Source organism: Leptonychotes weddellii, chromosome 6 (assembly GCF_054177405.1).
Source record: "Leptonychotes weddellii isolate Sample4059 chromosome 6, ASM5417740v2, whole genome shotgun sequence".
Taxonomy (NCBI): domain Eukaryota; kingdom Metazoa; phylum Chordata; class Mammalia; order Carnivora; family Phocidae; genus Leptonychotes; species Leptonychotes weddellii.
This window is the reverse complement of record NC_138374.1, coordinates 65,841,843-65,854,143: the sequence shown is the minus strand read 5'-3', so window position 1 is coordinate 65,854,143 and position 12,301 is coordinate 65,841,843. Positions and strand designations below refer to the sequence as shown.

General features: G+C 47.5%; 1 protein-coding gene across 1 annotated transcript in view; it reads left to right on the top strand.

The window, feature by feature from the left end:
- The window catches only part of GNG4 (G protein subunit gamma 4), a 66,342-nt gene that overhangs the window by 36,613 nt on the left and 17,428 nt on the right, over positions 1 to 12,301 (top strand). Inside the window, exon 3 of the mRNA XM_031016834.2 lies at positions 3,949 to 4,057. Within this exon, the coding sequence (XP_030872694.1) occupies positions 3,959 to 4,057 (99 nt within the window). The 5' untranslated portion in view covers positions 3,949 to 3,958. The remainder of the gene's footprint in view (positions 1 to 3,948; positions 4,058 to 12,301) is intronic.

The window sequence follows — 12,301 nt, the reverse complement described above, 5'->3', positions numbered from 1 at the left end:
GGAGCCACACTAGGGAAAAGCTTCCTTCCACTTCCATGAAGGAGCTCAACAAAATCAAGTTATTTAACCTCCCTGAATATATTTCCTCATGTGAAAAGTAGGGGGATTGGACCTGGACCTGTAAGTTCCCTTTCAATATTAACATTCAGTGATTCATTCAGAGCCTCACTACTCAATGTGTGGTCCTCAGACCAGCAGCAACTGGGAGCTGGGTAGAAATGCACACTCTTGGACCAAACCCCAAACTGCTCCATCAAAATCTGTTTTATCAAGATCGCCAGGGGTTCATACCCCCATTAAATGTTTTAAAGGACTGATTTAGGTCCTGAAGATGCTTAGAACTCCTCTCAAGGTCATCTGGTGAACACAAAGGAACAATGGAGTACAAGTGATTTATAGCCAGCCACGGTTCTCCACCTGTGGTCCATGCCAGAATCACCTCAGGAGGTTGTGAACTTCAGACATCCAGGTCTGGGGGTTCACAGTCTAGGTCCTGGGTACATGTGTGATGAGTAACCTTACCAGCCACTTGGAGGGAGAGCATGAACATATAGACATGAAACCGTACGGGTCATGGATGATAAGACGGGTAACATCCTGTAAGAGGGTCTGACAGGACCGAGGGGCAGCAGAGCAGACAGAAGAGGTGGAGTGGAGCAGGCTTGTCATCCTGTGTCCCAGAAAGAGTGCCCTCTGTCCTTATTTTTTGCATCTCCACCACGAGTTATGTAGGGGGTCCTTCTAAGGGCATCTGTAGTTATCCCTTCTTTCTTTCTTTTTCTTTTTTTAAAGATTTTATTTATTTGACAGAGAGAGACACAGCGAGAGAGGGAACCCAAGCAGGGGGGAGGGGGAGAGGGAGAAGCAGACTCGCCGCTGAGCAGGGAGCCCAATGCAGGGCTCGATCCCAGGACCCCGGGACCATGACCTGAGCCAAAGGCAGATGTTTAACAACTGAGCCACCCAGGCGCCTTTATCCCTTCTTTCTTAAGTAAGAGTGGAAACTAAGGGGAGCGTGGCTTTTCTGTTGTATTGTTGTCTATGTGTTTGAAGGTGATGAAAAAGACATAAATATATTTGTATACGCTGAGGAGAGGGCACCCAGGGACACCAACATTACAGGAGAAAGAGAGCTGAGTGATAGGGCAGAGCCTGAGGGGGGACAGGTCCACCACACGTGAAGTATCAGCCTTGGATGAAGAGGTGCTTCCAGCCATAAGTGCCAGAGGCCCCAACAGATGTGGCCCAAACCATGAAGAATAGGTTCTCTCAGTGTCGAGGATCAGAGGTGGACTGTCCAGGGTACATCCGGCTTGGGGCTCTGGGTGGGTTGCCCCATGCATCTCCTGACTTTGCCCTGGGTCAGTCCCCAGTGGCCAGTATGGCAAGACCCAGTCAGTGAAGCCAAAGATGGGGTTTCTCCTCTTGTGCCCTGACAAGGAAGGAAAGCAAGGGGGTGACTGGGGCTGGGGGTGGGATGGCGGGCAGCCTTGAGGACCCACAAAGGCTGCCTGTGCATCATGGCACCAGTGGCAGGAAAGACAAAGGAAAGACACAGGTCTTGGGAGGGAGTGACCATGGGGTTGTCCGCTAGGTGACTGTGACACTAGGTGACACTAGGGATGTGGCACTTTGCAGCTGAGGAGGAGTAAGGGGGTGAGTGAGGAGGGCTCAGAGGTGACACTGGAGATGTGGACAGTGGTCCCCATCTAGAGGGACACAGAGAGGACAAGGCAGGGGTAAGAGTCCATGCATCTCAGGGGCTGGAGCCCCCAACCTGCCGGCTTATTCTATCTCTGGGACACAAGAAGCCAAACACAGCTCAGTGGGATCTTTTCCAAATATTAAGACATCAGCCAGAGTTCTGTGCTGCAGAGTGGAGTATGTTGAAAATGTGTGCCTCTCTATAAACAGGGGAAGAATGAGAAACTAGTTGAGTGGGATCGAGGTGCTCTCAGTGCAGCCGGTCAAGGGCTGGAGGGAGGGAGAAGGCCGCTTCCAGTCTGCCAAGGCTCTTCCGCTGGTAACACTTCCTGTGCAGATGCACCTACTCCCACTTACCCCCTCCTCACCCCCACACCCACACATTCACGGTGCAGAGCCCCGCCCCCAGGCCCTTCCCCTATGTCTTCCTTCTTCACTCCTGCTGACGTTGGCCTCAGCTACCTTCTCCTCAGCCATCCCTGTGCCCCTCCTTCAGTGTCCTCCCCAACTCCTAAAAGCCCAAAGTCAGTGATGAGGAAAGAGGATAAGCTCAGGAATGGGAAGGGAGGATCAGGATCTGAGGGAAATGATTTTTGGGTCCTTTTTGACTTGCATCAGCCTGGGGAGGGTTGGAAACCCTGTGTGTGTCTGTGTGTGTCTCCTCCTTCCTTTTGTGGGGATACACAGGCACGTGGATACACATAAACACACACATCCATAGGGGAACAGCCACTCACGCACGGACGGGCACGGGGCAGGCACCTCAGGCATGTGGACACACACGGGGACACACACGGACCTGAACACACGTGCAGAAATGCAAGCACATCTCTACGTGGCCGGGTGTAGGTGTCTGTTCCCCTGGGGTTTCTAAACCCCAACTATTCCTGATTCTCCTTCTCTTCTGGTTGAGTAGAAGTTCCCAACCAAGACAGGAACACACACCTGTCAAACTGTGTTTTAGGCAGCTGATCTGTATCTTACGAGAGACTTTTATTTTTTGAAAAGTTGCCTGTGGACAAATGAAGCTGCTGCCACACCTCACCTGGACCACAGAGCGCGTGTGTGAAAAACTCAGAGAGTGGCCTATGTGCCAACATCTGGCCAAGCCTCCTCATTCCTCCCTGTGTGCCCTTGGAAGCCATCGCTCCCTGTGTGGCCCACCTTCAGCTCTCAGGCTGAATGATTAGGCCCCTTCCAAGTAGTTTGTCATTAGCTGGGGCAACTGAAACCTACAGCATCTATGTGGAAATCTATGCTTGCTTGTGGAAGAGTTAGCATTATAGTGGTTTCTTCCTAGTCCTGTGGCAGCATTCCATGTCAGATCAGGGAGAATTTCTTCCTTCTTCTAGAAAAAAAAATCAATGCTTGGGATAGGGTGTGTATGTGTGTGTGTGTATTATTGTTTAAAAACCAACTGCTAGGGCGCCTGGGTGGCTCAGTCGTTAAGCGTCTACCTTCAGCTCAGGTCATGGTCCCAGGGTCCTGGGATCAAGCCCCGCCTCGGCCTCCCTGCTCAGCGGGAAGCCTCCTTCTCCCTCTGCCACTCCCCCTGCTTGTGTTCCCTCTCTTGCTGTGTCTCTCTCTGTCAAATAAATAAAATCTTTAAATAAAATAAAAATAAAAATAAAAACAAACTGCCAGCATAGAGTCTGTAAGATTTTTGGAATGAGAGCAAATTAAAATTAATAATAAAACAGTTGTTTCCAGGGGAGATGTGTACTTAAAGCAGTAGATTGCCGGAGGGCCACGTGAAAACATGGAACGAACCCTTCACTAGGCTTCAAAGCTTTGAGTTTGGACTCTGGATCCACAAAGTTTGGCTGTGAGACCTTTAGCTGTTGGCTTAATTTCTGAGTTTTATACTTTCTTTACTTACTAAACAGAACTTAATATGTTTTGCCAACCTTCAGGGCTGCTAGAAGAATGAATGAACAAATGTGTAGGAAAATGATTTATTACTAACAAAGTGCTACACAAAAGTCAAGGCATTACTATGGTCATGGGGGTAGTAAAGTAATGCTGGCTGGGACCATCTGGTATACCCATGGCTGAGAAGGTCTTGCCAAACAAAAGCAGAAGGTCTCGCTCCCATCACTCTAGTGAAGCATTTCCTTCTCTTGTCCCAGGAGGGTTTACTCACAAACGCTCCCTGGCTCGGACAGAGAAGCTGTAGGTGGCAGGAGAGGGGAGAACGGTGAGGAGGGTAAGCCTTTTCCAACCCTTCAACTTCGCTTGTTTCAGGGACAGCAGAATGAAAGAAGTCATGTCCAACAACAGCACCACTAGCATCTCGCAAGCCAGGAAGGCTGTAGAGCAGCTGAAGATGGAAGCCTGTATGGACAGGGTCAAGGTAAGCACACACCAGCCAAAACCCAGCTCCAAGCATTCCCCCTATTTCCTTGTGAGAGTTAACACGTCACCCAGCGGAGCTGCCAGCCAACCTTGGCAGCTGTAACATTTACAAATGAGTGTTTGCCTCCGAGTTCCAAGTGTGCTCAAGGATTCAAATGATGCAAAATACACAGTGTGCATGAATTCCGTAAGGAGCTGCCAAAAATAGACTCATATTCATCTCAGCTCTATTTTGCTCTGTTGTCATGCCAATAAGGGAGAGGGTTTAACAGTGAGATCCATCATCGTTTTCCTGCCCGATGCAGTGACTTCGAGGTTAGACCACATTGGGTATTTTGACAGGGGTGCTGTTGGGAGGGAAGCATTGAACCGTGCACCGTGTTTTCAAATGTTCCTTTGGGGAATGTGAAGAAAGGCACCAGTCACCTCCCACCATGTTCATTCCTCTGATGAGTGTAGCTCTCTTCACGCTGGGAGGGCTGAGGCAGGATGAAGCCACCTCATCTCCAGATGCTCTCAGAAGCCAGCAGGGGGCCAGGCAAAGCATGGGGCTCTCCAATACCATTTGGGTTCATCAGCTGTCATAGAGCTGGAACGCTGTCAGGAGTCTGACACCAGGAAACTCAAGTCCAGTGGCCTTTGGGCACACAGAACCAGGGGTCTCACCCAGGCATCTGGGATTCAAAAAGGACGGATTGCAGGGGGTAATGGGTGAACCCTAAAGCCTTCTGCTGGCAGAGTGGACAGTCTCTCCCCGAGGTTCCCAGCACCGAGCCCTCCCCTCCTGCTGGAGTTACTGCCAGAGAGCAGCAGCTCCTGCCTCCATTGGGATAGTTGTGGGAACACTGGGGCTTTGGGGTTTGAGCTATCCAAGGAGGCAGTAAAAGAGCACAGAAAGTGACATAATGATATATGAAGCAAGGAGGGAATACAGCGTGATAGAAATTGCCATAGTGCACCAGTATTATTCAGGTGTCTCTATCTTGCAAGTACTGATACCAGCTACAAATTAGACATCACTCCTTGATCTCTAGGCTAGAGCAAAGAGCAAGGAACTAAACAATTCTAAAGGAGGGAGAGGGGCACCTGGGTGGCCAGTCAGTTAAGCATCTGTCTGCCTTCAGCTCAGGTCAGGATCCCGGAGTTCCAGGATTGAGCCCCTGTTCAGCAGGGAGTGTGCTTCTCCCCCTCTCTCGGCCCCTCCCCGCACTCGTGCATGTGTGCATGCTCTCTCTCTCTCTCTCTCAAATGAATAAATGAAATCTTTAAAAAAAAAGATAAAGGAGGGAGATCCCCAACAGTATAGGCATGGATCTCAGAATGAGATCCAGAGGACAGACATTTGCTGAGAGGATGAGGATGGTGGGGAGACTCGCTCTTTTGATAAACACGCCTGTGGACCTGCTCTGTACTAGGTGTGGTGCTGGGATGCAAACACGCGTGGGCTGCCCCATCGTCTTGCTCAGAGAAGGCTTAGTGGAGCTGGGAGCTGGTAGTGGTTCTGAGGTGGTATCGGAGGGTAGGGAAGGCTAGTGCGAGCTGAGCATGGCTCATTTGGAGCAGGTGGGCTTGACAGAAGAGCTGCGGGTTTGCCAGGAAGGCCACTTTGGGCAGCCTGGGGGTGCCGGGTACACAGGCGCAGAGCATCCAGCTGACGAAGTGTGAAGCCAGGACTGTGAGACGCACTGACCTGCCGGCAAGAGTGAAGTTGTCAGAGGCCAGGAGGCAGCCAAAGCCACAGAGACAGGCGTAGAGAGAAGCAGAGCCCGGAGCTGGGATCAGAGAGGCAGACACACCAAGACATGGGTGCAGACTCAGAGAGTCTGTGTGGGAGACACTAGGGAGAAAGACTGAGAGCCCAGCTCTCCAGCTCCGTGGCCAGAGACTGGAAAACAGTGGGCACCGGCCTTGGCGGTGGGACAGACGCTGTGCCAGGAGTCTAACAAGGAAGATAAATTCTGTAATTTATTTAAATTATACCCGCGACAGTCACCACCACCCTCACCCATGACAGTCACCGCCACCCTCACCCGTGACAGTCACCGCCACCCCTCACCCGTGACAGTCACCACCACCCTCACCCGTGACAGTCACCGCCACCCTCACCCACGACAGTCACCACCACCCTCACCCGTGACAGTCACCACCACCCCTCACCCGTGACAACCACCACCACCCTCACCCGTGACAGTCACCAGATGTCCCCACAATGAAGGACTCTTCAGGAGTCACTAAAGTCCCATGCAGTGTCTCTAGAAGAACAAGGAGAAATCATAAACCAACTCAAAGTCAAGTTTGTTAGATGATATTCAGAAGGGTAGTTCGTCCTGTTCCTGCAGCGACCGGGTGATGGAAATGAGGCTCCTGGACCCCAGGAGAGGGCTTCCTGCAGGCATCTTCAGACTCTGTGGTGATTCCGGGGAGGAGGCCGCTGGCGGCCACATCAGGTGTGGTTCAGAGTGGGCAGAGTTTGGTCCTTGAAGAGATGACCCAGGTCCTGAGGAGAGAGGTGGCCCCAAGGGACCACATCCCCGCTGGAGCTGTGCAGTCACATGTGGGGTTTTTCCCCCTTGCTCCCAAAACCTTGAACATTTCTTAATTTTTTTAAAAAAATGTGCTAAGATACACATAACATGCAGTTTGCCATTGTAACCATTTTTAAGCGTACAGTAGCATGAGGTTCATTCACAGTATTGTGCAGTCATCGTCCCCACCACCCATCTCTGGAACTTGTCCTGATCGCCAACAGACATACAACCCCCCCAGTCCTAGCTCCCCCAGCTCCCTGGCAACCTCTAGTCTACTTTCTGTTGCTATGCATGTGACTATTCTGGGAACCTCATTCCAACAAGAGGAATCATGCAGTGTTTGTCCTTTCGCATGTGACTTAGTTCACTTGGTGCACATCTTCCCCAAGATTTGTCCACACCGTAGCGTATGTCAGCACTCCCTTCCTTTTTATGGTTGAAGAATATTCCATCAAATGTACCACCTCTTACCTACCCATTCACATGGTGATAGTGTTCATCATCTTGGGCTGCTTCCGCCTTTGGGCTCTTGTGAACAGTCTTGCTATGAACATGGGTGTGCGAGTGTTTGGAGTCCCCAATTTCAGTTCTCTTGGGTATATACCCAGACTTGGGATTGGTGGATCATATGGCAATTTTATGCTCAACTTTTTGAGGAACCACCACGTTTCCATAGCAGCCATACCATTTTACATATCCCCCAACAAGACACAAAGGTTCCATTTTCTCCACATCCTCACCAATACTTATTTTTTTGTATAATAGCCATCCTCCAGGTTGCGAAGCTCACGTGTGCGTTTAAGCGCTCGACACCTCTTGCTTTGGGGCACAGCAGGGCTTTGGGGAAGAAAATCTATTTGATGCAGCTTTTGGCAAAATGAGGTGTGTATTGTTATCATTTAGCCAGACAATAAAAACAGAAGCTGGAGAGAGAGAGAAACCATCAAGAACACTCCAAACTGACCTTAATAAGGACCTTGAGGAGGGAGGAAAGAGGAAGAGAGTCACCAGGGAGAAGTGGCCTTTCTAGAATGGGTGAGAGGTCACTGCAGGAGAGGAGGAGGGAAAAGAGGAGCCTGGAGGGTCAATGACAGAGGGCAGGCACATGGAAGGAGGTGAGGAGCAGTTCCTAGAATTCACTGAACTCAAACGAAAAGTGATGGGAATGAGGGGGAAAAGGACAGGCTGTTGCATGGGAAAGATGAGTGTGTCCTGCCTTTCCCTGGGCCCTGGAGAGACGGGGGAGCATGCTGTGGGGGAAACATCTGGAGGCTCTGTGGAAGAAATAAGTGCAAGTACGAGTCCCACAGAGCTGGCTCCCAGGTGGGAGCACGGCAGGTGGGGGCTGGAGGACGGCACTGGCAGGACAGGTGTCGGGCACGGAACCAGAAGGGACTGTGGTTGGCAAGGTACGTAGCCAGCTGCAGAGCCCACCTCTGGGCTTCACAGTTTACCATGACTAGAAGAGTGTCCAACATGGAAAGAGGGAAGGGAAGGATGCAGCTTGCAGCTCATGAGAATAAAGGGGATGACTCTTAAGGGGGTGAGAAGAGGAAAAAAAGGAACTGCATGAAGCAGTTGTTCAGGTTGCCAAGGTAGGAAAAAGGAATAGGGTCAACTCAGAGAGGTCTGGACAGTTCATGGAGGGAAGCTGGAGCCAAAATGTCCACTATGGTCTTGAAGTCCTGTTTGTCCCCCCAGAACATCATCTGCACACAACTACCAGCGCCGACATCGGCTTTGTCCCAGATTTTGCAGGGGACGTAGGAGGGAGGCTTTATACATAGCCCACAGCCAGGCCTCAGGCCCACACACAGTTGGGTTTCCGAGACCCTCTCCCCACCACCTCAGCATCCTCCCTATATGCCTTTAATGTTCGTTGGGTACCTCCCCCAGCTCACACCTGCTTCCCAACATCCATGGGATTCTTCTCTGTCCGGCCTAGAAGCTTCTCAGGATATTTCCCAGCCAAGATGGGGGCTCTCTTTGAGAACCTAGATCAGCTGCTAAAAAAAAAAAGTAAATATTTGCCATGTATCATAAGAACAAAGAAGATTCCACATAGAACCCATATGGCATCCCAAAAAGCAAAAAGCTGGGAAAATAATACTCAGGATCCTAAAAAAGAAACAAAGAACACATAGAGATGACTATCGTGGAAACTATTTTGGTGCACAGGAAAAGAATACCCAGAGCCTTATTCTTTTTCTCACCCATGAGAGGCTTGAGCTATATAAAATTCTACTGGGAAAGTACATAAATGACATTGATCACCGAACAGGGAAAATTTGTCAAACAGTTACGGCGGATATGAGCTGAGCAAAGCATAAGAGGTTTAAGTGGAGAAAATGGTCTGCGGAGCCGGCTTGTCCCCGCCCGCCTTCACCCACCCCCCCCACCCCCCCGCCCCAGAGGAGAACAGCTGTGGAGAAGGTGTTGTCCCGTGGCGAAGGTACAGATGTCCCGAGCGGGCCAGGTCACAGGCTCCCAGGAAGGCTTATGGAACCTACCTCTATTGGGCACTGCTGAGTGTGCTTTGATTCTCCTGCCCCAGGGAAAGAGGAATTGTTGACGTTGGGCCAGTCCCAGGGGCTGTGACTTGGTGGGCTCTGCAGGGGGACCACGCCTTTTAGCAAACCTAACTCTCAGTTGGGACCAGGAAACCGCTGACAGACTTGCCAAGCGACTATGCTCAGTCTCTCTCTCTCTCTCTCTCATTTGCTCTAAGGCCTGTGGCAGATGACTCAAACAGCTGTGGGATGTGCTAACAATCCCTAATAGGGCTGTCATTCGGCTGAGACTAATTTTGTCAACACGGGCTTGATATGCTGATTGCTGACAGATAGATCAACCCAGTTTTATATCAACTTGCATTCGATAGACTACTAAAAAATGAGGGCAGAAAGAACAATGTCAGTTGATGAATGCTCTAAAAGCTAAAGCCCAAGAGACAACAGCAGAAGTAGACTAGTGTGGGAAGTTATTGACGTAGAAGAAAAGAAATCATATCATGACAAATAATGACAGTCGCTCGCAATCCTTCTCCATAACAGTTAAGAACAATTTGGAGAAAAGGGTTTTAAAAGGGACAGAATAGCCTTAGAAAAAAAAGGAATTACTCCCATTTACTCTTGGACATTGAGGTTTTGTGATTTGGTGTTTAAAAGAAAAGAGAATACATGATCAGGGCCACCTGGGTGGCTCAGTCAGTTGAGCTTCTGACTCCTGATTTTGGCTCCGGTTGTGGGATCGAGCCCTGCATCAGGCTCCGCGCTCAGCACGGAGTCTGCTTGTCCCTCTCCCTCTGTTCCTCCCCCCTCCTCAAATAAATAAATAAAATCTTTTAATAAATAATAAAAGAAAAGGGAATACGTGATCAAGAAATATTGTATAGACAACGCAAGGACACAAGAGTTGAATTTGCAAGTGTTGAAGATATATTTTACGTATACTGTTTATTCTGTTTAGAATTTTTTTCAAGCCATAAAGATACGAGAGTAAGTTGGATTTATCTAGAAGCATGTAGTGTGAGTAAGGCTTGTAAAGAGAGAGAGAGAACATCCAGAAGCTTCGAGTGAGACTAAGAAAGTAGGTACCCTATTCTGAGGGCTTTAATTCCTGTTTTAAAAATAACATTATTTCTCTGTTCATAAAAATGGTACTCATTTACTTTAGAGAATGTTGGAAAATAAAAGTATAAGGAAGAAAATTTAAATAATTTATAACTACTACATTTCCATGTTTTTTCCATCTAGCTATTTGCCTATTTTTCTTTTTATAAAATTGTGGTGATTATGTTTTGCAACCTGACTTATCACCAAATAGTATATTGTGATGACATATCCAGATCAGTAAATACTCTCCTGAAATGTCATTTTTACTATCTTTTTGCTCCATTACCTGATGTACAATAATTTATTTAACTATCTCCTATCCTTGGGGCATTTCCCTTATTTCCAATTTTGCAGTATTACTTTTTAAAAGCAGTACAGCAGGGGCACCTGGGTGGCTCAGTCGGTTAGGCATCTGACTCTTGATTTCGGTTCGGTCATGATCTCAGGGTCATGAGATCAAGCCCCACATCAAGCTCTGTACTTAGCATGAGTCTGCTTGGGATTCTCTCTCCCCCTCTCTCTGCCCCTTCCCCTGCTTTCTCTCTCTTGCTCTCTCTCTCTCAAATAAATAAGTAAATCCTTTAAACAAAACAAAACCAAAGAGTGCATACATATTTTCAAATTAGTGTTTCTGTTTCCTTTGGGTAAACAGTAGTGAAATTACTGGATCATATAGTAATTCTATTTTTAATTTTTTGAGGAAACTTCATACTGTTTTCCACAGTGGCTGCACCAGTTTGCATTCCCACCAACAGTGCACAATGGTTCCCTTTTTCTCCATATCCTCGCCAACACCTGTTGTTTCTTGTCTTTTTGATTCTAGCCATTATGACAGGTGTGAGGTGATACCTCATTGTGGTTTTAATTTGCATTTCCCTGATGATGAGTGATGTTGAGCATCTTTTCATGTGTCTGTTGGCCATTGGTATGTCTTCTTTGGGAAAATGCCTATTTAGGTCCTCTGCCCATTTTTTAATTGGATTATTGGGGGGTTTTTTGTGTTGAGTTGTATAAGTTCTTTATATATTTTGGATACTAACCCCTTATCAGATATATCATTTGCAAATATCTTCTTCCACTCAGTAGGTTGCCTTTTAGTTTTATTGATTGTTTCCTTCGCTGTGCAAAAGGTTTTTATTTTGGTGTAGTTCCAACAGCTTATTTTTGCTTTTTGCTTCCCTTGCTTCAGGAGACATATCTAGAACATTTCTATGGCTGATGCCAAAGAAATTACTGCCTATGTTTTCTTCTAAGAGTTTAATGGTTTGGAGTCTCACAGTTAGGTCTTTAATCCATTTTGAGTTTATTTTTGTGTATGGTGTAAGAAAGTGGTCCAGTTTCATTCTTTTGCATGTAACTGTCCAGTTTTCCCAGCGCTGTTTGATGAAGAGACTGTGTTTTCTCCATTGTATAATCTTGCCTCCTTTGTCATAGATTAATTAATAATTTAAGTGTGGGTTAATTTCTGGGCTCTCTATTCCGTTCCATTGTTCTCTGTGTCTATTTTTGTGCCCATACCATACTGTTTTGATCACCAAAGCTTTGTAGTATTGAAAGTATCTTGAAATCTAGGATTGTGATGCCTCCAGCTTTATTCTTCTTTCTCAAGATTGCTGTGGCTATTCGGGGTCTTTTGTGGTTCCATACAAATTTTATGGACCTATGTAAACATACTGCCAAAAAAAATCAAGAATCGGACTATAGCATATAAAAGACCAGTAAGCCAAAAAGCTTAGAAAAAAGGGAATTAGAATAGTTTATCCATTCATCTGCTGATGGACACATAAGTTTATCCACTCATCTGCCGATGGACACATTCATTTAGGAAAAAGTTGTCTTCCAGAAAACCAAAGAAAAGCATTCATTTAGGAAAAAGTTGTCTTCCAGAAAACCAAAGAAAACTTTAGGTAACTGCTTTAGAGTCTCCAGAAATGTACAGCAAACAGAATCTATGAAACACTAGCTCAAAGAGGAGATAAAACAATGAGTTAGAAAGGGAGGTGGAAAACTAAGGAAAGAAGTTGAGGGGGGATGGGGAATATCATTAGAAGGAGCAAAGAGTGTAACATATGCTCTAGAAAACCAAATTAATGACATGGG